Raw genomic sequence first — 26013 nt, forward strand, 5'->3', positions numbered from 1 at the left:
GGGAAGTCCTTGTGAGAAGGTAGCATTGTGGCAATAATTTGAAGGATGTAGCCAAGTGAGCAATGTAGAAATTTCAGGAACGAACAGTATTCCAAGCAGAAAGCACTGGCAGGCACAAAGGTCTTGAGGTGGTGCATGCCTGGTGTGCTAGAAGAAAAAAAAAAAAAACAAAACAGGGATGCCAGTGTGGCCGAAAGAATGAACAAAGTGGAATGCGGGGGGAGAGGTGGCCTGTGAGATAACATGCAACTAGATGGTTCAGAGTTCTGTAGGCCCTTGTCATGTTTCTGGCTTTTACAGAGTCAGATGGGAAACCAGTGGAAGGTTTTGAGTGCCCAGTGAAGTGATGTGATATATCTTAACAGAATCACATTGGCTGCTGTGTTGAGAATGGATTGAAGAAAGCCAAGGGCAGGCTCAAGGAAGCTGTTGCAAAATTCCAAACAGGAGATAATGGTAGACTGGAGCAGAGTGGAGCAGTGAAGGTAGTAAAAATGAATCCCAAAGACTGTCCTCAATTTAGTTTATAATTAGTGTCCGTTTCTCTCAGATTCTGGCATTAATTTGTCTTAGTTTTCCAACTTTTTCTCCATTTTCTGCTTTCATGGTTGTTACATACTAGTTTGAATTAGATTTTGTCCTAAAAACTCAGTTGTACCTAAGTATGGTCCCATTTCCAATATGCTTAAAACATTGTGGATGCTTGGTAAATTCTAACAATGAATGCATCTTGAAGGGCTTGGGTAGAACGAGATGGAGTATATTTATCTTCACATGCCGATGTTTCAGAACCACATTTCTATTATCATTGCTTTATTTTTCCCCTGTAGTTAGCATATATACCCACACATTAGCTATGTCATGTTCTTTAGGTTTAACTAGGAAATGGGAGGTAGATTTGTATATTTTCATTTTAATTGTAGTAGTCTAATATTGAGATCTTTTCCTTAAGGGTTTTACTTCAGAATGTATCTGAAGTGGAATTTATTTCTCCGAAACTCATATATAACTGCAGATAAGCTCAGACAAATTCACTGAAGAAGAGTAAACAAAGGAGATGAAGTGGCTCATCAAGAAAACTTCAAAGACAGTTTGAAGGGAAAGTTAGGTAAAATTATTATTTACAGACCAGCTTTTTACCTGAAAATAGAAGATACCAATTGAAAAACTATTGGTACCAAAAAATGTTATATTATTGGCACAAAATTATTATGTAGAAATAGAGTCTGCATATAAGAACAACCAGTTAGAACATATAATGGAAGAAAGATCCACTTAAAATAGCACGCCACCAACAAATAATAAAACAACTAGGAATAAACTCATCTCTGCCTACACTTCAAGATCATCAGCTAGGAGAGCTTATTGGAACAGTAAGAAAGAACAGTGCCAGGGATGTTCACAGAAAAAGACAAAGAAGAATAGTGTCCCCTCTCAACTCTCCTGTGCAGGCTTTTGCTAGAACGTACTGGGTTTAGAGTATATTTTCATTCTAGGTGCCATCCCTAGAATTCTAATCTCATTGGTGTGGGGTATGGGGCGTAGGCAGTATTTTTTTTTTAAAGGTCCTTATTTTCCAGAAATCTCTGAAAAAACCGATCGATATGAAGAAAACTTGGAATACTGCTAAGACAGATCAAAGAAACCTTGAAGAAAGGGAAACATGTGCTATATTATGTTCTTTAGAATAACGGAAGATCATAAAGAGTTCAATTCTCCCTAAAATAGGCTATAAATTTAAGATGATTTCATAAAAAGACTAACAAGATTTTCCCTTTTTGAGCTAGACAGACTTAATCTGTGTGGAAAAACTAAGTTAGCAAGAGTAGCTGGGACAACTCTGAAAAAAGAAAGTGTTGGAAAGGAACTAGTCTGACCAGATATTGACCAGTGCATCAGTAAACAAAGTAGATTGGTCCACTTTATTTTCAGATAAAAAATGTTATGAAAAGATAGAAATGTAAATAAGACTTTGGTATATGATAAAACGACATTTCAAATTAGTAGAGAAAAATGATTTACTCAATAAAAGGTGTTAAATAATAAAGTGGCATTTTCTAACCAATGGACAAATGTTACTCAATAAAAGGTCATTTGGTTAGCCCTCTTAAAATAACAAACTAAAGTCAGATTTTTAATATGAGTATACATTCCAGATGGGGCAAAAAAGAAAACTGTAAAAGAAATTAAGTGGGAAATGCCATTCTGAAGATGTATGAAACAAAATCCCAATGCCATATAAGCAAAAATTCATAAATCTGATAGCATGAAAATACCAATTTGCACAGGTTAAAAACACCAGAACAACAACAAAAAATTAACAAAACAAAAAAAGAAGAAACCCCCACCAGAACAAAGTCAAAAGACAAATTCCAAGAAGGAAAAAAAAAGTGCAGCTTCTATTACAGAGAATATCCAAAAGCATGCCTGTAATTAAAAAAGACGAGCAACATAAAAATAGTCAAAAGAATAAAATAGGTAAGGTCACAGTGAAGGAAATTCAAATAGCCATTAAATATATGAAAATATGATCTATCAGGGCACCTGGGTAGCTCTAGCTCAGTGGATGAATGTTTGCCTTCTGCTTAGGTCGTGGTCCTGGGATTGAGTCTTGCATCGGGCTCCCTGCAGGGAGCTTGCTTCTCCCTCTGCCCCTCGGTGTCTTTCATGAATAAATAAATAAATAAAATCTTTAAAAAAATAGGAAAACATGATCTTACTCATAATTTAAAAAATTAAAAATAATCTATTTTTTGTTTATTAGGTTGACAAAGGATGTGAAGAAGTGCATCACTGAGTGAGAATTTTAATTGGTATAACTTCTTCGGAGGTAATTTGGTGTAATTTTGCTAGACCCAGTCTTAATCCAGCAATTTCACTTCCAGGTCTTTATTTTAAGTGGGAGAAAAAAGGAGCAAGATGCAGAACATTTTGTATAGTAAGCTCTGTTCTGTGTGTGAGGAAACATACAAAGTTTGTTAGATATACAAGTGTGTCTCTAAAGGGATCCTTAGGAAGGTGGTTACAGTTGCCCCAGGAAGGGGAACTGGGAAAGTAGGGAGACTTCATGATCATTATTAACTCTTTTGTACCTTTTGAAACTTGTACCTTGTGCATATATTACCTATTTAAAAAAAACAGTAATAACGTCAGCCATATCCAGAATCTGTGTCCCATCAAATACTCTAAATACTCCCATCAAATACATCCAGATGATTTATGTCCCATCAGATGCAAATAACTCATCACACCATCAAATACAAGTAACTATTTTATGGTTCATAAATCATATGATAATTGTTAAAATTGTCTATATTCCATATTATTCAGAGGAACATAACTTTATACTATTTGCTTCCATCCTTTTATTACTTCCATTAAGTTGTTAAAAGTTAGCAAGAATGAGTTCTTTTTGAAAATATGTAATTTTGTAATGATTACTTAATTTTGAAATAGAATACATTCTTTAAAAATAAGTAAAAATCAGTAATTATTAAAACACATATAAAAGCTAATCATGATCTCTTAGCATATATCTCTATATGTTGCTCTAGGACATTATTTTCTAACCTCTGTTCAGATTTTTTTAGGATTAGTGAGGGGTTTTAAGCCACTGATTAATTGCACTTTCATACTTCCTTGGTTCTTTCAACCAGTCCTGATGCCACCTGAGGTTTGCTATAACATTTGAGTAGTTTTGCCCTACGCTTTGTTTCCACTTGATAAACTGCTCTTTATTGTATTGGTGGACAGAAGCAGAAACCTTAGGGTAGTTTATAATGGAACGAAGCTTCTGATCTAAAGAATATGTGACTTCTGGAAACTTTGTAGCAATGTTTGTTAGTTCATCTGGATCTGAGAAAAGATCTGCAAGAAAAAAATTAAATAGCTGTCAAAATATTTATCTGATACAGAAACATTTTTTAGAATGTCATTACTCTGTGACTTAATATATTTGAGCTTATTTTCATTTTCAGTTCCTCTTAGCATAATAAGATGAAGGACAGTATAAATGGTAAAATATTATACCAAAGGTTAAACACTCCTCTAGGGCAGCCCAGGTGGCTCAGTCATTTCAGTCCAGGGTGATCCTGGAGACCCAGGATCAAGTCCCACGTCGGGCTCCCTGCATGGAGCCTGCCTCTCCCTCTCCCTGTGTCTCTGCCCCTCTCTCTCTCTCTCTCTCTCTCTCTCTCTCTCTCTCTCTCTCTCTGTGTATGTCTCTCATGAATAAATAAATATATTTTAAAAAATAAAAAAATAAACACTCCTCTACATGTATGTCCAAATTACCTTCCTACCATCATCCTGCTATCTCATTTTTTTTTTCTTATCCATTTCTAGATGACAGAAATACATGGATTCTTATCACTAGTGAGCTGGCTTAGTCCTAATCCTTCCTGGCTTTGATGCTCTGCTTACTTTGACATACAGAGAAAAAAATAGTAATGCTCATATTGTCCCATTTCAATAGCCCCAAACTTTTCCAGTTGCAATAATTCTTTACATAGTCAAGTCATATTCTTGCAACTTTACCTACTCATAGTTTTCTATATATTTTAGTATCTTGTCTTGGATTTTTGAAAGTTCAATTCATCGACACTGTCCATTTGAACAAACAGCCATGGAAATAAGAATGTATCTCAATTGCTACCACCAAGAAAATAATGACAAATCAAAATATAACACCCTTTTTACCTAGGTAAAAGGAAGACAAAATATAATTGCATGTCAATCTAATTGGAAAAATAGCAAATCAAAGACCTATGACAATTCACTTAAGATAATAAATTCATATTACATGTTGAGGGAAAAACCTCTGTGGGCCTATGTGGTGCATTTGCCAGAAGAGCCCTGAAGACATTTATGACTTTGTTAGAGGACTTCACATGGCACCTCTTGGGGGAAAGGGCAGTCCGTGGATAAACCCCAGAGAATACAGGAAAGACAGGCTCATCCACTGATCCTTTGACAGTCACATCTGTTTTGTAGAACATGTGCAGTGAATGACCAAGAGATGCCTGTTACACATCAGGATGAAAATTTAAGGACTTCCTTTTGAAGCCAAGAATTTCCTGCTCTTAGAATTAAGGGGGGAGGGGGGTGTCAAGGTCAATCAGCTTAGTCCCTAAAGAATTATTTAGAGTTAATAATTTTGACATTTCTAACTAGAGAGGAAACCTAGGGAGAAATCAATACTAACAAGGGCATATATTATGTGGAGATGGGAGCAAAGGATAAGTAAAACCTGAATTTAATAATGTTGCTTTAAAATTAACTCATAAGGGTGCCTGGGTGGCTCAGTCTCTTAAGCATCCGCCTCTGGCTCAGGTCATGATTCTGGAGTCTTGGGATCAAGCCCCACATTGGGCTCCCTGCTTGGTGGGGAGCCTGCTACTCCCTCTCTTTCTGCTGCCTCCTCCCCGCTCATGCTCTGTCTTTCACCCACTCTATCTCAAATAAATAAATAAATAAAATCTTTAAAAAAATAAATAAAATTAACTCATAGAGAGGTGCCTGAGTGGCTTAGTTGGTTAAGCATCTGATCTGACTCTTGATTTTGTCTCAGGTTATCTTAAGGTCCTGCGATCCAGCCCCGGGTTGGGCTTTGCACTCAGTGGGGAGTCTGCTTGAGATTCTCTCTCTCCCACTGCCCCTCCCCACTGTGCATGCATACTCTCTCTCTCCAAAATAAATAAATAAATCTTTAAAAATTAAAAAAAAATTAATTGAAAGAGAAGTTTAGCTAGTGGGCATCTTTGTGGAGTGGAAGGAACATGGATTTTGAAGTTAGACCTGAAGTTGGACCGGTTCTGCCACTTAACTGTGAGATCTTGCACAGGTATTTGAATCCCTTTGACCCCTAATCTTCTCTATAAAATGAGAATAATGGTGTTCTCTTAAATAATATATGTCGAATGTCAGGCTTTACAAGATAAAGAGATTAATCTCCAGAACAGCTGAAACCAAGGTATAATGAGAGGGTGTTGACTACTGTTTGGGAAAGATAACCATGAATATTAGAGGACACCTTGGATCAAAGAAAACCATGGTTTCAGTCTTGAGACCCTGATCAAAAGCCTTAGGACACTTGCTCTGGAATTCAGATGATTTGCAAAGAAGCTGCACCTCATGTGGAAAACCTTTTGTAGATGTCCTGGCAGGAGAAGCAGCAGGTATTTATTTATTTAACCAATGATGACTGGATCTCTTGAGTAACACTATGGAGGTTAGCTCATTACATATAATACTGCACTTAAAAAATAGGTCAACAGATTTACCAAAGAGTTGAGGCAACACTGAAGTACCATCAGAGTAGGCTATATATTTCCATTGGTTAGTCCGAAGCATGTAGGTAGAAGCATTCACGTTGCATCCATGGAATTCACTCAGAATCCAGGGTGGATGTAGGTTTTTTAATTTATGTTCGTTCCAAAACATTTCTGATGATAATGGCAACAAAGAGTATCCACTCAGGTTCTGAGGCAGAGGAGCTCCAGCAATATCTATGTGACAAAATAACACAATATTTTTAAATAACTTACTCTTTTCATTAATTGAAACACTCATAAATGACATCCTTAGAGGTTGTGGAGACCAAAGACCACATATAGATTTTGTAAGTAGACCTGCCTACATCCAGATGCTTACCACACCATGGGATGCCTGGGTGGCTCAGCAGTTAAGCATCTGTGTTCAGTTTAGGTCATATCCTGGAGTTCTGGGATTGAGTCCCACATTGGGCTCCCTCCATGGAGCCTGCTTCTCCCTCTGCCTATGTCTCTCATGAATAAATAAATAAAATCTTTTAAAAAACAAACAAAAAACCAAATGCTTACTGCACCAGCCTTGTGACCGTGGGTGTGATATTAACCTCTCTGAACCTCAGGCTCCTCATCTACAAAGGGTGAATAATAATCATACCTGTACTTCATAGGCTTATTTAAGGTTTAAATATAATTTATGTAAAATTCTGAGACCAGTGCCTAACAGGAAATCCTCAACAGATATTGATCAGTCTTTTATTTCTGAATGATAAATAATTACCGTTGGTTCTCACATCAGTTCTGCCAGATAAGGGTTTAGGGCAGCCCCAGTGGCCCAGCGGTTTAGCGCCGCCCTCAGCCTGGGGCCTGATCCTGGAGACCCAGGACGGAGTCCCCCATCAGGCTCCCTGCATGGAGCCTGCTTCTCCCTCTGCCTGTGTCTCTACCTCTCTCTGTCTCTGTGTCTCTCATGAATAAATAAATAAAATCTTAAAAAAATTAAAGGGTTTAATAGTCCTCTCTGTTTGCAAACAACGATTAAAATTAAGTAGGTAAATTTATTGTAGACGTAAATTTATTGCTGATGTATACTATAAACCTTTAAGTGTGGTCCACTATATGCTATGTGTTCCAAAGTTATTTGATGACGTAACATTTTTACCCTCAAGTAGCATCTTGAGGGGCTAGTATTTTGCAGAACATATGTTGGAAATCTTGGCTTATACCAATTTAGGGAAAAATAATTTTATTTTCCCCTTATCAAATATAAACTTATAAAACAATAGCATGAGGAATGTCTAACTTAAAAAGAGGTATTTTTTAAAAATTGCTTTTAGGGTATTTGGAACTCAAACAATCTTCTTCCTATAGATAGGTATATCTGTATCCTTCCTATATTGTACTTGGGCTAGTTCCAAAATGAGCCGGCAGTTGCCTTTCCACCTCTTTTCTGGTTTCCATGTTCCATGTTTTATAGGTACAACTAAGTATTTCCAGTAAAAAATAGGAAGTAATATATCAGCAATGTTAGGAGTTAAACAAAATTGAACAGGAAAATTAACTTGGCTGTAAGTATCTGAAGAAAAATAGGTTAATTAAAGGAGAATAAAAAGTAGACATAGACCTCTATAAATCTTCTTAAGGTACATGTTTGACATGTAATTTAAAAATCTATCCTCCCGTTTCCTCGGAAGGGGGCATATTATAATGCTAATCTTTTGCTAGCCAATCATAACCACAGACCTTTTTTGGAGAAAGAAGAAAAGAAAACAAGTGAGCAAGCAAACTGGTTAAAAACAAAAAGTAGCAAAGACATTAAAAAGGAGGAGCCTGAGAGAAAGGGACTGCTCGAGAGAAAGGGACTGCTCGAGATAAAGCTCACGTGAGCCAAAGACCTTAGGCTACTAGTGAAGTCTGCCCTAAGGAATGCAGGTAGCAGGGGAACAGGCTGGGTCAGGCCGGGCTGCCTGGCAGCCGTCAGGTGGCACCACTAGCTAGGCTCAGGAAGGGAGAGAGGAGGCCTTCAACGATGACTGGAAAATCAGGGACCAACTGGCATATACCCAGGATTGGGAAGTTCCTGTCTGTTGTCAGCATTTTAATAACTTTTGATATTTAGAAATACCTTATTTCAGATCTATTCTTAGCCTAATTTTCCTAAAGAAGTTTGGAACGCTAAGAAAATTTACATGGTTCTTCTGTGTTTATATGGGAAGTCAGCAATAAACTGGGCTAAGAGTACATTTAAGTATTTTTAAATTTTAATTCAACAACCTAGGTGCTGTTCCAGGTGTGAGGAAACAACGTGGACAAGGCAGATAAGCTCCCCTAGAGCTTACATTCTAATGTGGGGAGACAGACAGACAGACATGTCAGATGGTGCTAAGTGCAGTGAAGAAAAATAAAGCAGGGTAAGGGGGACAGAGAATGATGGCGAGTATGTGTCCAGGTGCTGCTGTTTTATATACTGTATTCAGGGAGGGCCTCTCTGAGGAGATGACATTTAAACCCCCGAGGAGGGGATCCCTGGGTGGCCCAGCAGTTTAGTGCCTGCCTTTGGCCCTGGGCGTGATCCTGGAGTCATGGGATTGAGTCCCACATTGGGCTCCCTGCATGGAGCCTGGTTCTCTCTCTGCCTGTGTCTCTGCCTCTCTTTCTTTCTCTGTGTCTCTCATGAATAAATAAATAAAATCCTAAAAAAAAAAACAAAAACGAAGGGCTAGGGTGAATCCTGTAGGTATCTGGGGGAGGGGCATCCCCCCTCCCAGGGAATAGCAAGCATGCAGACCCTGAGGCAGGAACCTGCTTAGTATGTTCCCCGGCCACCAAGGATCCCTGATTGGCTGGAGCGGGGTAGGTGAGGGGGGAAACTGTTAAAGAGGACTTAGAGATCATGCTGGAACCCCAGATCCAAAGAGAGATTTTGAATTTTACTCTTTGTGAGAGGGAAACCAGTAGAGGACTGTGAGTTGAAGCATGACGTGCTAACTACCACAGAATGAACTGACTCAGAGTGGTGTGAGCAGCAGCTAGGGGCCAGGAAGGTGCTGCACCAGGGCCAGGCAGGAGAGAACTGGGGCCTCGTAGTAGCTGTATAATATACCTTTGTAAACTGATGAAGAATAAAACCCATGTCAAATATCCACAGTATTTAGTAAATACATATTAATTAACTTTCTGTGCCTCAGGAAACTGGGTATTCACTTCTCATATGTTTATCAGTGATTTCCTAAAAAGCCCTTTAGCTTAAACTGCATTTCAAAAAGCTCTTTGATCTTTGTTTAAAACCATTTTTCGTATGTTTTTTCTTCTGGCACATCTGTCATTATAAATTCTGTTTTAAGTAAGTTTCATCTTTCTCGGTAGTAGAGGCAAAGATTAAAATTAACTGCAGTATTCTTAATAAAAGTGTCTTGAATTTAAAACAAATGAGGAAAAAGGCAGACCTGGATATATATGATGGTTTCCTGAAGAGAGATAAGATTATATTTCTTCCTGACCATACAAATGGATAAAAGATTACACTGGTATGGCAGTGATGCAAACTATGTAGATGTTTTAGGGCATTCCAAAGAATAAAAATGATGATGATAATGCCTAACATTTAATTGTTTGCCATGTCCCAGTTTTTGTTCTAAGCTTTGCAATAGCCACTATTATTTACATGTTATTGATTAAAAAAAAAAAAAAAAAAAAATGAAGGCCAGAGTTGTTAAGTAACTCGCCCGAGGCCAAAACTGAAGGAGGGATTTGAATTTAGGCAGTCTGGCTCCAAGATCTCTGGATTCTTCAGTATTCCCAACACAAGTCTTGCTTTACTATCGTTACTCAAATTCGCAGTATTTTTTAAATAATAAAAACAAAATCGTCTGTGTAGAATGCTTCTCCCAACCCTCCACTAAGATCTTGTGACAGGAAGGGTTTTGCAACGTGAATCCTTCACAATTAAGTGTTCTTTTAAACACAACTGCATTTTTATATAATTACATTTTCACAATGCAAAAAATATGGATTTATTTTTTATGTTAGAGGAAGGCGGTGTCTTACAAAAAAGATCAACTATTAAAAGAAAAAATTCACATGAAAATAAGTTTAAATGAGAAAATCAAAACAATTTTAAAGCGAGACTACCTTTATTTCTACCTGAGCCAAAAGATGCTAATAATAGGTTATTAGAAAAGAAAACATATGGGGGAGTAATTTTTAAAGAATAATCTCTAAAATGATATCAACTTTAATGGTAAAGAATTCCAGTTCACAAAAATGGTACTTTTCTGCATTAGAAAATGGTAATGTAAAAAAAAAAAAAAGAAAAAAGAAAATGGTAATGTGATAGTATACCATAAAGTACCTGCTAAGATAAACAGACTAAGAATAACCCTTTCTACTTTATCATAAAATATCATTTTATAGGAAGGGAAAAACTCTTAAAATACCTTTTACATTTTTTCCCCAAGTTTTTATTTTAATTCCAGCTAGTTAACATACTATGCAATATGTTTTAGGTATAGTTAAAATACCTTTTAAAAACTATTTGTAAATTCAGATTTTTTATTAAAAGCATTGTAGTCTCTTAAATTTGAACGGGCGCTTCATAGTAAGGTAGATTTATTAAAGCAGGAATCCCAATTGGTTTTTCCTATTTAATGTCCTTTTATTTGAGGTGTTTTCAATCACCATCTTTTATATATTTATGAGATCCATAGGACTTAAGAGAAGAGGAGGTCTGACTTGAGGCTTTGATCTAAGACATTTAATCCCATACTCGGTGTGTAATTTAGATTCATACAAAATAATACAGCAATGGCTAAGCTAATAAAGAAAAGGCCTTTAGAATCTAAGAATAGATTATGTTTTATATCTGTTATAAACTCCTAATTGGTTAGAAGAATCACAAAATAAAAAGTCCGTTGTAGATATGTTATAATCTGTATATGTTATTTATTAAGCAGAGGTGAAATAGAATGTACTGTCCTACAGGTCTAATTTTTGAGTTAATCTTCACTGAAGTAGCTTTAAACTCTTCCAGTACTAAACAATTTCATTTTAAAAGGTTGAATGAAACATCAGATAACACATAGACTATGAGAACAATGTTGCCTTGTTGGCTGATGAGAGTGTTCAACGAGGCAGTAGACTGTTTATGCCTTTAATCCTGGTATAATTGTTAACAGTCTAAAAAATGTGCTGATTTGGACAATAAATTCCATACACCCTATCTCAGTAAATAACCCCCCCCCCCATTTATACAGTTTAAAACCTACATTTTCTTTTCAATAATTTAGGGGGGCCATTTTCACAGATCATTTCATCGTTCAAAATTGAGTATTTTTTATCCATTCTGTTACTACTTAGCATTCGTACTGTTTCTAATTCTTTTTTAAAAAAAATTTTTAATTCTTTAACTTAATATAATACTATAATAAATATCCATGGAGATTAATCTTTATATATATCTATAGGTTATTTTCTAAAGTTAGAATTTCTAGTTCAAAAAGTGTACATATTTCTGAGTGATGTGGAACATTATGTTACATTGCATCCCGAAAATCTGTGCCAGTTTATACTCGAAGCAGAATAAGAAAAGGCCTATTTCCAATATAAGCTTTTCTAATTCTTTTTAATCTTTGCAAACTCCATATGTGAAAGAAAATTAGTATCTTTTGTTGAATATTTTTCTGACTACTGAGTTTGAATCTTTAAAATATCTTGGCCATTTGTGTATCTTCTCTTGTGAATTATTTGTTTATATCTTTCAGTCATTTTTTTAGGGTATTTCTCTTTTTTCTATGGATTTGTAAGAGCTCTATTAACAGTAAGCCTTTATTATTTGCAAAAAGATTAATTTTAGATAAATGATAATGTTGCTGTGTTGTTTCCTGGCTCCAACATAAGATTCTTGCTGCACCCCTCCATCATTCTCTTTCTATCCTATCTCTGGTTAACATCTGGTCAGTAGAATGTTTCAGTGTTTTATATAAAAGGACCCATGCACAGATATTCTCTTTTCTGCCCCAACCCCATAAATGTAACTCTTCCCTTTTGGTGATAAAAATATTTCCAATCAAACATACTACAAACTGTGCAAAGCCTGAAGATGCTAATTTCCAGTTCAGAATTAGAGAGACACTGAATTTTGGCTTAATTTCCTTTACTGTAGTTAGGCAGGTCTAATCAACACATGACCTAAATGTTGTTAATGTATCCTGTAGGGAAATATGACTCAGAAGGAATCTATTATGAAGAATCAGTGAAAGATAAAGAAATGCAAAAATCTACATAGAACTGTGAGTTTTAGGAAATTGTAATAATTAACAAATTGCAGAGAAAAGAATTTGGAGAGAAGCTACATAATTTCCAGAAGAGTAGGGAAAGAATGGGAGGAGTTTCTGGGAATGTTTAATTTTGGCAAATGAAATGCTTAATTGTCATATAACAAAGTAGGCATAGGATAGGTAGGTGTTCCCCTAGATGGGTAATAAATTCCCTCATTCTAACCAACTTTAGTGTTTTCTTATATAATTTATTAGCTAAATACATTGTGAAACTTTTCATTGTAAAGTCTTGCAGATGCCTTTTAGCTTTTATGATGTATAAAATGGCAAGTAGTGTTAATGGTGAATCAAAATTATAGAGTAGAAAATCTGCATTGTTGGCAAATATAAAACAGTGTTTAAAAAAAATGACTTGGGACACCTGGGCGGCTCAATGGTTGAGCGTCTGCCTTTGGCTCAGGGTGTGATCCCGGGATCTGGGATTGAGTCCCACATCGGGCTCCTTGTGCTTCTCTCTCTGCCTGTGTCTCTGCCTCTCTCTCTGTGTCTCTCATAAATAAATAAAATCCTTTAAAAAAATGACTCAAACAGTACATGTTAATCATATTAGGTGATAGGCCAACTAAGCATAGATAGAGTAAGACTCCTCTATCATTGTACATAATGGTCAATTGAGCTGCTATAGTCAGAAAGACAAAATGGCAAATATCACTATGAAATATATTGAGGGAATACTGAAAAAGAATCATCCCAACCTTTGATGATCGTTTGCAGTTTTGGTCACTGTCCTTCAAGAAAACAGAACAGGGCTAAAAAAAAAAAAAGTTCAGCAAACTTGGCAATGGAGTGGGAAGACTTCTACAGGAGGAAAAACTTGGAGAGGAAACTGTAAAGAGATGCCATTGTCTGGAAGCACCTGTTCTAAGATTATAAAGGTGATAATAAGAGAGACACAAACCCACATAATCATGCATACCCTTCTTATCAACACAGAAATGAGGAAGTAATAGGGATTGCCTGAAAATTGATGGAGCCTGAAAGTGTCAGAGATACAGCTAAGTGTGATAATTGCTTTGGGATATAGGGGAACCAGCAAATGACAATGAGGAAACTGAAGAGGTTAAAAATATCATCAGGCAAAAGAATGACAAAGAAGTGTGATCAAATATACAAGAGGTGATGTAAAATAAAAGAGAAAGGGAAAAGGCACTGAAAAAAATTAACCATAAAGAATTTTAAGACCCTGGAATAGTCTTTAGTTAAATGAAGGAAAGTCCTTGTAGCAGAAGAAAGGAGATAAAAAGGAACTTTCTTACTTCTTTGGTTTTCAAATACATGTTTCTTTCACTCTTTGGTATACATATATTAAATATCCATATCTTATGTTGTACTATCTTTTTCTTTCAGCAAAATCTATTTATAAATAGGTGGTACTTTTTGCAACTGAGGGTGCCTTAGAAGAATTTCAGTAGTTAAATGTTATTGAATTTATAGTAGTCTGCTAAATTAGAGACTAATATGTCTATGTAATTTCATCTGAATTTGCTGATGGTGTGATTCTATTACCTGCAACAAAAACTGTTAACTACCCCTACCCAAATATTGCCGTCCTAGACCTATGGTTATGCATATAGACATTAAGAAGCTAGTAAAGTACTTAGCACAGAACAATCTAAAGATTCTGAGGAGAAACACGTTCATACTTTTCTAAAACTGTACAAATGATTAGTTTCAAAATGGATGGAATAATCCAAAAGGAAATTATACTTTTGAGAGATGGTAGTAGAGAATCACGTGATACACAAATTAAATCTATGAAGTTATGAACCTGAGTATTTTCAGTGGCTTACTGTATACAGTCATGTCCTTAGTTATGAATCTTTTGAAGGGAAAAATGACTGTAGTATATGAAGGCTACAGAACTTGAGGAGTATTAGCCTCATTTTTCAGATGTAGATTTGACTCATAGTTAAAAGAATTGTTCAAGGTTATGAACAAGTTGGCAAACCTCTGACTACTTTGCTTATTCATTTTCCAACATTATTACAAATAAGTATTTACCGAATGTGTTACTTACCAAGCATGGTAGGGTAAATATCCACAAGAGAAACCACATTTGATACTTGTTGGTTGGCCTTAATTCCTGGTCCCATCATCAGGAGTGGAATGTGGGCGCTAGCTTCATACATACTCATTTTATAAAACTGACGATGTTCCATGGCTAGCTCTCCATGGTCTGAGGTGTATATGACAATAGTATTCTGAAGCAGATCTAACTGGCGAAGAGCTAAAATAATTTCTCCTAAGATACAAGACAAATCTTAATTAGCTTTTAGTTTGTGTTCTATCACAGTAAGCTTGTAACAACCCTACTTTGCAAGAGGATGCTTCTTAACATCTGAATGTTATCTAGTGTTCTCAAGTACATTAGGCCAAGTTTCATGTGTCTGTTCCTCACCTGACAGGAGAGGAAGAAGAAAATACAGTACTGAGAGGATAAGTTTCTTTATTTGGAGATCATGCTGGCTTGGTTTCTGTGTTCCTCTCAGAGCTTGGGGGAAAACTTTTTCCCCCCTGGTGATTTAAATGAAAAAAAGAAAGACAACTCTAGATGTCAGCACTGCACTATGTCTCAGACAAAGAAGGGACTGATATTGCCACCAACCCACAGTTTCTGCTCCATGGGGGTCAGAAGTCTTCCTCCCTGCTCCTCTTTCTTCCAAAACCCCAACTAACAGATTTAGATATACCATATTCTTGGATAGGACATACCTGGACAGTAATATTTCTCTGACTAATTCCTGTCTCTTAGTATCCTCTTCATTGAATCAGTAAGGCACAGTCTACAGAGAAGAGTCATCCCTTTTGGCAGTTCCTGAATCTGGCCTACAGGGGACTATATTATTAAAAACAAAACCCACAGCTGATTCTGAGGTCCAGTCGCTGAGACCCATGGTTCTACAGAGTTATTTACAGAGTATAGACCATCAGGATCTTTCAACTGGGCAACTATAACAGCTTCCTAATTGGTCTTCTTGCCCCCGTCCATACTGCTTCCCTAACTCTGATACCACTTGGGGGGCTGTCTTTCTAAAATATCTGATCATGTCATATCCCAGCTTAGAACTTTTTCAAAACTTCCCATTGTTTAATTCTTTAGCAAGCTCACCAGCCTCAACTGCCCCCTAGACCTTTATCTTCCATAGTCCTAAACTACTTAGACTCCCTGAACTAGTAATAATTAGGTTAGACTTTCTTGCCACTGTACATTCTCTTCTTTCTTTGGTGTTGAATGCCTTTCCCCCCACCTTCTATGTGACAGATTCCCATTCTTTTTTTATGACCTGGCTCAGGCATTATTTCCCTGATGAAACATTGCCTGCTCCTCCAGGCAGACTGAATGGCTGTCCTTTAAGGCCTCTACAACTTGTGTTCTGCTGGAATTCCAACAACGTGTTACAAGGGCTGGTGTTTATACTCATTCAGTACATGTTTGCTGAGTGCATACTGTGTTCTAGGCACCATGGATGCAAAGCTAGGTACTTAAGTTGCAATCTTGAATAAGACCAAAGTCCCTGCCCTCACAAGGCTCCCCTCGTTCAAGGGAAGCAGACAGTAAACAAGTAAATAGACAAAATAATGTAAAAAAGCAAAGGGAAGAGCATCCCAGGCAGAGGGAAAAGCAAATATAAAGGCTCTGAGGTGCAGCAACAAGAGCTTAGTGTTTTTAATTAAAGTGTGATTTCTTCATAATATTCAATTAGCATCACCAGAGCCCCAAATAATGCCTGATAGCTAGCTAGTAGGTGTTCAATATTTGTTGAGCAAACACAGTGAACAGTAAAAATACACCATTTGGTGACCAGACTAGTGTGGCTATGACAAGATATGACATATTTCATAAACTTTGTAAGTTGAAGTGATCTGCTGCATATTTTCTCTAAGAAACTTTAAGAGGTATTCCCACACTCCTGAAGCAACATTATGTATATATAGTATTTCATCTTAGTAGATACAGATGAATGCTACGTAGCTGCAAACTTTCAAAGTGATTTCCAGAGTGCAAGTGGGTGAATATTCACCAACATCAGAAAATATAAAAAGCAGTTCAACCTTTGTGTGGATTTAGGATTAAAGAAATTTACTTTAAAATCTTATTTGCATTTAAGATTGAGTACTTGGAAAATCCTTAGGGCCTTTTATTTTTTTTTTAAGATTTTGTTGATTTATTTGATAGAGACAGACAGCACAAGCAGGGGGAGGAGCAAGCAGAGGAAGAGGGAGAAGCAGGCTCCCTGCTGAGTAGGGAGTCCAACGTGGGGCTTGGTCCCAGGACTCTGAGATCACGACCTGAGCCAGCCGAAGGGAGGTGCTTAAAGGATTGAGCCATCCAGATGCCCCTCCTTAGGACTTTTAATTCATATTATACTTGGTAAAATAATTTATCCATATATATTTTTTGCTTTCTGCTTTATACTTTTCTATTTTTGCCCAATGAATGCTTTTTAAGAAATAGCTCATCACTTGTTCACTCTTAAAATTTACTTTGTATAGAAGAGGTACTTTCCATACTTCACTAATGCAATTTACTCCAAATTATAGCAAAATATGAAAACAACTTGTTAGAAAAATGGATTTTTTTAAAAACGGGGTCTTCCAATCTAAACTGGAAACTGCCATTAACTCTACAAGTGAATAGGAAAAACGCTTTCTTGACCGTCCTCTTCTGGGAGCACATAGGGTTTTGAGGTAAACTAGGGAAGGAAATTCAATATGATTCTGGACCAGAATACACATGGGGAAACCGATGTTAGGTTTAGTTAAACCCTGCTCTAAAGGGCCTGGGAAGAATGGTTTTGTTATCTAATTATTTCAAGTCTGGGAGAAATCACAAAATTCGCGTGTGTTACATATATACCTGTGTTTGGTTAAATACTAATTCCTGTTTAAAGCAGGTAAAAAGTTTTGTGTCAAGCAGGTAATAGCCTTCTACGATCCTGTCCTTATCTATGAAAAGATCTGAGCATTTATGAATTATTAAGATCGAAAAAGCTTTTTATTCCACAATTAATAGTACAAATTATCCAATTTTTATATGTCAGGATTTTGATTATTCCAAGCCTTTAGCATCAAGAAACTGTTACAAAACATTATCTGAGGCAGTTCATACAAGTCACCAACCAGTTTGCTGGAAAAATATTATACCTTTTTTTCATTTAATCGCTTATTATTATATTAAATATACCACCTACCAAGCATGGCATCTGTCTCAGCACACATAGCATAATAAAAGGCTCTAATATTTTTAATTTCCTTTTTTGTAAACTTTCCAGTGCAGTTTTTTGTATAAGAAGAGTAATAATCTACAGGGTGCATTTCTGACAGAGGCGACCACTTTGGAATTTTGATGGCATCATAAGAAACCTAAAAAGGAGAGAAAAACAAGGTAGTAATATTCTTTTCTTCCAACAAGTATGTATGGTGAACTAGACAATGCTTATTTACTTAGGATTATAGAAGAAAATAGTTATGAGTTATGTAAAGAAAATAGGAAATCAAATACATGGTTAGGAACAAACTGCTATTCCCAGTAACAATGAAAGGTGTATATTAATATCTGTAGACATAATGAGACAGTTGTGAAAATTATTTTTATAAATTTATATGACAGTGAAAAACATGAGGTATATTAGACAGTATTCTAGTCCACAAAAAGTATCCAAGCTTTTTAATATAGTGTGTGACCAACTCAAAATTCCAAAATCAACAACCTGAGATTTCCGTTCCCAATAGTTCGCCTATAAAATTGCCAATATCTAGTGAGACAGCCAAATGTTTGCTAAGAACAAGTACAACTTTTGGAAACACATGAATGCTTATAGTCTTGGTGAAAACAACACTAAGAAAAAAAAAAAAAAAGAAAACAACACTAAGCTTAAGTCATATACTTTTTTTAGTCATGTAACTAAAAAAACTCAGGTATCTACTTACTATTTACTTGTAAGTTATCTGCTTCAGTTCATTAGGCTAGTACTAATCTTTCAAGATAGAACCAGTTACAACTTTTTATTTATTTTTTATTTTTTTCAGTTACAACTTTTTAGAAGACATGAAGTATCTACAATTTTGATACTATTTCCTTTGCGATAGGATTCACTAAACAGCATTTCTGATTAGAGGTTTTTTTTTTTTTTTTTTTTAAGATTTCACTTATTTATTAATGAGACAGAGAGAGGCGGAGACACAGGCAGAGGGAGAAATAGGCTCCATGCAGGGAGCCCGATGTGGGACTTGATCCCCAGACCCTGGGATCATGCCCTGAACCAAAGGCAGATGCTCAACTGCTGAGCCACCCAGGCATCCCTCTGATTAGAGTTTTTAAAGCAACTTAAATTCAGTTTAAGTTGATACCTTTCAAAACACACATAGTCTTCATTTGCATGGTTCAGATGTGCATGGATTTCATTTACCACAGTTTAATTAAATAACACCAGTCCCCCAACAACACAAATTTTAATTACCAAAGTATATGAACTGTGAGTTGCCGCATAAAGTACAAACTTTCACATTCAAATACTGCTAGGTCTTTAGACTACAAATCCTTGTATATTACAGATGTGTATCCCAATCAGGGACTAATCATGTCATTTTTTTCAAAGTCTGTCAGTGATTGGTCACTGCATATCTTTTATTCAGTATGCATACATATAGCTACGTGTGGAGTTCTGCTATCTCCTTGTCTCTCAGCGATAACTCCATGTGACATTTTACAAAAATGGATAATCAAAAGAGGGGACTGGTCAAAAAAGATGAATGTACAGGGACGCCTGGGTGGCTCAGTGGTTGAGTGTCTGCCTTTGTCTTAGTGCTTGATCCCGGGATCTGTGATCCAGTCCTGCATTGGGCTCCCTATGGGGAGCCTGCTTTTCCCTCTGCCTGTGTCTTTACTTCTCTCTTTGTGTCTTTCATGAATCAATAAATAAATCTTAAAAAAAAGATGAATGTACAGTAAAGAAATAAAAAAGTAATAACACTGTACATAAAATATGAATCAAACATTAACTAGACTTATAGAAAAAACTGCCAATCTGGGAATGTTGACACTGCCATCATTTGATACACTCTAGTTATGCAGCCAGAGGAACTTAGTGAGACACACTGACTGATAAAAATGGGAAGGTCATTGCAAAACAATAGGATGAAGATATCCTAGAGAAAGTGACACTGGAAAAAATCCTAGGAACTCAGAGAAATATATCATGACATTGGAAGTACAAAGGGTAAAATATTGGAAGGTGAACCACATTTAGAAAAGGATAGGACAGTCTGCCAAGACTCAGAGATGTTTGCCCCAAATCTTGTTACACATTGAGAAGGCAAGCACTGTTCAAATTCTTGATTTTTTACAAAAATGCCAAACAGTTTAATTCTTAATATTTCTAGTGTTTTCAGTTACAGTGCATTAAACATTTTATAAACATAAAAACAATAAACATTTTTTATGTTTTTATGTTTAAACGTAAATGTTTTTTTCTATTTCCCTACACATTTATAACCCAAAATAAGAGCAATTTAATGTTTTGACAAATGGTTTTAAGAGTCCTAGAAAAATGGTCATTTTCTCAATTGATTATTGAGATCTCTTTGTACAGTTTCAGCTTGTATAGTCACTTTTGCCACCCTGGAACTGTGCCAAGTGGAGACTGCCTGCATTCTTAAGAGAATCATCTTTTTGTTTGTTTCTTTTTTTCTCCCAAGGTTTTATTTATTTAAGAGAGAGAGAGAGCTCACAAGCTGGGGGGAGGGGGGGCAAAGGGACAGAGAGAGCATCCTGAGCAGACTCTGCACTGAGTGCAAAACCCCACCTGCGGCTTGATATCAGGACCCTGGGACCATGACCTAAGCTGAAACCAAGAGTTGGACACTCAACCAACTGAGCCACCCAGGTACCCGAGTTTCTTTCTTTTTTTTTTTATAGACACATTTATATGCAAATGTGTTCAACTCATAAGTAGATTGCTGAGTTTTAGTATTTATTTTATCTTTGTAAAATTGCCCCTTTGTTTTTTGCCAATCAGTTATTGGTCACATTTGATTTGCTAACATATGGAATTTTCAAATTTTTCTTTAAAAGTGATAATAAAAGAAGCAGTGGGCAAGTACCAACGACATACAGCTTTAATGTTAACTTGTACTTTTGAGCACACAATAGCATACTTACCTTTTTGAGCCAATAAAGAGATGTGTGAAATGTTGAAGATCCAAAATTTTCTCCTGAAGATGGGGAAGGATATGGATGTGGTAAATTTAATCCCAAGTACAGAACAAATGGCTGAGTGGAATTACTTGCTTCCTTTCTTAGCCAATTTACTGCTCTGTCTGTATTCTTCCAATCTCCTTCCATTACTCTTACTTTAGTCTTTTTAGGGATAAGATTAATCATAGGTCTACCTTCTTGTCTGAGTAAGAAAGCAACATCTCTTGTCCATGCTTCAACACGGTTGCTGAGGAAGCAAAAAGACAGGTGTATTATAAGGTACTAAAAAATATTTTTTTTTAATTTTTAAAAAATTTTTATTTATTTATGATAGTCACACAGAGAGAGAGAGAGAGAGGCAGAGACACAGGCAGAGGGAGAAGCAGGCTCCATGCACCGGGAGCCCGATGTGGGATTCGATCCCGGGTCTCCAGGATCGTGCCCTGGGCCAAAGGCAGGCGCCAAACCGCTGCGCCACGCAGGGATCCCCTAAAAAAGATTTAAAAAACTGACTAAACATAAATATAAGAAAGCAATATGGAAAACAATTTTTAGACTCAATCATGTAAATGTTCAGGCTCACTACACTAGATCTCATTAAAAGAGTTACTGAGACTTGCAAACACAAAAACCAGGGGGAAAAAAATGACAAGAATCAAATAGTCACCTATGTAAAACTAAGATTGATTATTTTTAAGGGTTATTTTTCTTATTAACAAGATATTTAATAAAATAAAAAATGTTTCAAGTTCCTAGTATTTCTCCTAAATTTTCTAGCAATTTGTCTTTTTTTTTTTTCTGTCAGAAGAAAGATAGATTTTAATTTTTATTCCAGTATAGTTAATATACAATGTTATATTTGTTTCACGGGCACAACATAGTGATTTAAAAATTCCATATATTCCATATATTACTCAGTGCTCATCAAGATAAGTCCTTAAAATCCTCTTCACCTATCTCACTCAACACCCCCCCTTGTAACCATTAGTTTATTCTCTATAGTTAAGATTTTTTCTCTCTCTCTCACATGCATACACAATTATTGTTTCTGATGGGATTTAAACAGCTAGATGTGTCTCAGGTAAGTCTCCTGAATGAAAACATTACAATTCTGGATAATGACCTTGCAAGTTTCAGTATCAGCCTAATGTATTCTATAAAAGGAGAAAGAAATCTATACTCCTTTCCATTAAATGTTCTTCTCTCAGTGTTGTGAGAAATACACAAACTATTTTTTAAAGGCTGTCATCTGTCTTTCTCACATACATGAACACTCAAAAAAGTCTATTTTAGTGGAATGAATAAACTCTAGCAAATTCAGGTTAGAAGTAAGAGAATCTTTTTTTAATTCATAGATCCATTTGTATATAAGATGAAAATCATGGATTTTTTTGCCACTGATTTAATTTATTATTAGTAGTAGTACTTATTATATGTAATATAAAATATTAATATTAATATACTTTGTATTTTAAATATTTCATAGTTTTTATTATAAATATGTTTTGTATGTAATAATACTAAAAACATAGTAAAAATAAGTTCTCCATTTTTCATGGCTAACTACAATAGAATGTAGGTATTAAAAGAGCCACCTGATTCAAAAAAAAAATAAAATAAAAATAAAAGAGCCACCTGGAAGGCTGGAAATATTTAGAGGAACACAGGGAGACTGAATGGATGACAAATTGGATCAATCAAGAAATTACATGAACTCAAAAAATTCATGTAGAATAATCATGGGACTTCACCAGAGACCAAAACATATAGTCAAGGATGAAAAGAATTAAACAGAGCCATTCCAAAGTTGTTATTACTATTTTGTTTTTGTCTTTTTTTACAGAACAAAAAATTTGTGGAGATTCTCAAATTCAGCTTACCAGATGAAACATGCAGGTTATTTTCTGCCAGCTGCTTGAACCTGTTACTGAAGTCCTTCTCACATTTGAAAGCTTTACCTTTCATCTTCCCTACAGTAATTCTGGTTTATCCAATGTTCTCCAAAAGGTTTGTACTTTCCTGCTTGGATACCTTTGTTTGGAAATTTCTCCTTCCTGTCCATTTTAGCTTAGTAATGTTCTACTCTATGAAAGCTCATCAAATCTAAATGCTATTAAAACTATATATACTATTTAAAAAAATATATATATATATACTATTAAGAAAAATACTGCCAATTACACTAAACAGAACTTTGTAATGTCACTAGGTAAGATGCATTGCAATTTCAGAGATACCTTAAATTGTGAAAAAAAAAAGGTACCACCTTAGAATAAATTAAATATAGTACTTTACAGCCTTTACTCCCATCCCCTGAAAAAAAAAATCTGGATGTGATCATTTACTCTTTTAAACAGAATGCAATATATTTTGCCCTGTACCATAGTTATCTAGACTTTTTTTAACCTCCTTTTTAAAACCACAAGTCTCTTCACCTAGCTCATATCTGGCTAATGCTAATGTTAAATTGAAAAGTTAAATTTCCCTATTATTAGATAGCTCCAGGCTCTTCTCAAAAAATTGAGACAAATTTCCACAAATGGCTAACACTGGCCAAAGTAGGAGTTATAAACTTCATTATAGGCAGCTAAACATAATATATTAAAGTTTAGTAATTAAATGGGAAAAAAAATCCAAGAATGGTAATGAGATTGTAGGCTCAGAGCTATCCACTAAGGTCTCAAGAAACTGATCTAGGAATTATGGTAGACAGCATTCTGCAGGTAGCCCCAGGGGCTGCTTCAGCCAAGAATTTGCTAATCATCAGAAATGAGAGTACCGGAATAATTAAAACAGCAGCAGACTCTTTCATTATCTTCAATTATCTGAGATTGCACCAAGAATAATGCAAACTGTTCTAGATACTGAATTTCATTAGTGATAATAGAATGGTGGTAGTGGTGTGGGTTCTACAAAAGCTTCTAAAATGACCAAAGGGGGCAGCCCGGGTGGCCCAGCAGTTTGGACTGCCTTCAGCCCAGGGCATGACCCTGGGGACCTGGGATCCCGTGTCGGGCTCCCTGCATGGAGCCTGCTTCTCCCTCTGCCTCTCTCTGTCATGAATAAATAAAATCTTAAAAAAATTTTTTTTTAAATTTAAAAAAATAAAATGACCAAAGGAATGGATGGATGCCTTTCTTTATTATAAGGAAAAGAAACTCCTCTTTGGTATGGATAAAAACAATATAAAGGTATATATGATCTTAGATCATAAAACAATAGTAGATATAGATGAGATATATACCAAGAGTCACTGTGATTCTATTGAGAAAGCCTGTGCTCTGGTCTGGAGGCCTGACAGGGACAGGAAGACTGGTATAAGCAGCTCATAGTTTGCTTCACTTTCCTGTTTGCCAAAAGGTTCAAGCTTAAGAATTTCCCAAAGCAATTGTCTCATTTTGGAAGTAGGCCTTTATTTTTCATTTGTTTCAGAGGAGTGAAAATTGCCTGGCATGACTCGGCTTCAGGAAAACATGATGAAGTGACATGGATTGAGAACAGATTAATTTCAGTGGAAGTAGGATGACAGAGGATTTGATTGTAGATTTTAAACTTTCAAATTTTTAGCTAGGAAAGAGAAGACAGCAGCTTATTTAACTTGACTTCTGATGCCATTAGAATGTAAGTTCCCTGAGTTTAGAGATTTTTGTGTTTTGATCACTACTGTATTCCTATCCTTTAAAAAATAGTGTCTGGTACATAATAGTTGGCTCAATTAAGTACTGGCTGAATAAATACATTGGACTATACTTTTGTAACTTAAATAAGGATCATCTTTTAGTATTTTAAGGACTTTTACTTAATACTCAATTTATTTATTAAATTGTATTGATCTTAGAAATCTAGTTTTTAAAATGTCTATATAAAATACCTCCAAATTCTTCACACTTCCAAATTAACATGCTCTTTGGTTTTGTGGATTTAGAAATATTTAGCTTTACATTATGTTTTCTCAATCTCTACACTATTGACATCTTGGGCTTGATAATTCTTTGCTTTGGGCTGGAGGTGGGGTGGGGGCAGATGGTAGGTGGGTTGTTCTGTGCATTGTATACTGTTTAGCAGCAACCCTGGCCTCTACCGTCTAGATACCAGCAGCATTCCCCCAGTCCTTATTAAATGTCTTGGGGCGGTGGGGCGGTGGGGCGGTGGGGAGGCTTGTCAAAATTGCCCTGGTTTGAGAACCATTGTTTTTTATTTTGAGAATATATTGGCAAGAGAGTTTAATCTGATAGTAAAAAGACAGAGTATTATAGTAATAAACTGAAGAAACTTGTAATTCTGGCTGAAAATACAAGGAGGTTCAAAAACAACCAATTTCAGTGGAAAAGATAGCACAAAGAGTTATAAAAACAACTATTGATTTTGAGAGTCAGTCTCTTAAAATACTGAATACCCCTATTAAGTTTGATATTGAGAGACATTTTTTTCTGAGATCTATTTTTTAAATTGCACAGAAAAATCTAAAATACAATGTGCTATAATTCATATAACCTTTGCAGATATGCTACTAGTAGCATCCTTGACCTATTTGTCAGCTAAATAACTATGTGGGTTCATACAGAACTAATACAGACAGTTCTGAGAGCTTTTTTCAATTTTCTAAACTCTGGTGAGTTATAAAAATTAGCTACAAGAAATTATTATACTGAAAACCATCTCTGATGTCCCAGATATCCACATTAAGTAGCTCTTTTCCTTTTACTGATTTTAAACCATAGGTTAAACAGAACATTAATGTTTATCAAATAATAAGTAGCTAGATCAATGTCATTGTCTCAGTCATTCATTCAAACACTTAATGCCTACAATGCACCAGCATGATTTTGGCAGTGGGAATATGCATGAAAAAGAGAAACAGAGTTCTTATTTCTGATGAATAAAATTCAGATAAAATTTAACCATATCATACACAGCATGATAGTTACAGGGAATATGAGCTGTTCAACCTTAGATTCCTTTTATTACTGGATTGCCTGAGAAAACAGAAAACAATAGGAAATAACACAAGACTGGGTAATAGTATGGGATAGGATAATAATAAATTTTACTTTGGATTAAGCTTACTTTCTAAAAAGTAGAATTTTAAAGAGAAACTTGTGAAACTACATGAAATAATTACCAGTGCAACACACTTTAGAAAAATAAAGGGTTTGGGGCACCTGAGTGGCTCAGTCCATTAAGCATCTGACTCTTGATTTTGGCTCAGGTCATA

General features: G+C 35.7%; 1 protein-coding gene and 1 long non-coding RNA gene across 2 annotated transcripts in view; one reads left to right on the plus strand and one right to left on the minus strand.

Moving 5' to 3' along the window:
- The first annotated feature begins 22 nt into the window (after positions 1-22).
- LOC106558564 lies at positions 23-24582 on the plus strand. Its single transcript, XR_005356669.1, has 6 exons — positions 23-485; positions 2765-2830; positions 17875-17987; positions 20300-20487; positions 22642-22805; positions 24231-24582. It is a non-coding gene; the product is annotated as an uncharacterized LOC106558564 (long non-coding RNA).
- Positions 3593-26013, minus strand: part of ARSK (arylsulfatase family member K) — a 34306-nt gene continuing 11885 nt past the window's right edge. Inside the window, exons 4-8 of the mRNA NM_001048117.1 lie at positions 20763-21045; positions 17794-17965; positions 14619-14843; positions 6282-6506; positions 3593-3867 (exon numbers count right to left, since the gene is read on the minus strand). Coding sequence (NP_001041582.1) covers positions 3593-3867; positions 6282-6506; positions 14619-14843; positions 17794-17965; positions 20763-21045 — 1180 coding nt within the window. The remainder of the gene's footprint in view (positions 3868-6281; positions 6507-14618; positions 14844-17793; positions 17966-20762; positions 21046-26013) is intronic.

Source organism: Canis lupus, chromosome 3 (assembly GCF_011100685.1).
Source record: "Canis lupus familiaris isolate Mischka breed German Shepherd chromosome 3, alternate assembly UU_Cfam_GSD_1.0, whole genome shotgun sequence".
NCBI classification, from domain to species: Eukaryota; Metazoa; Chordata; class Mammalia; order Carnivora; family Canidae; genus Canis; species Canis lupus.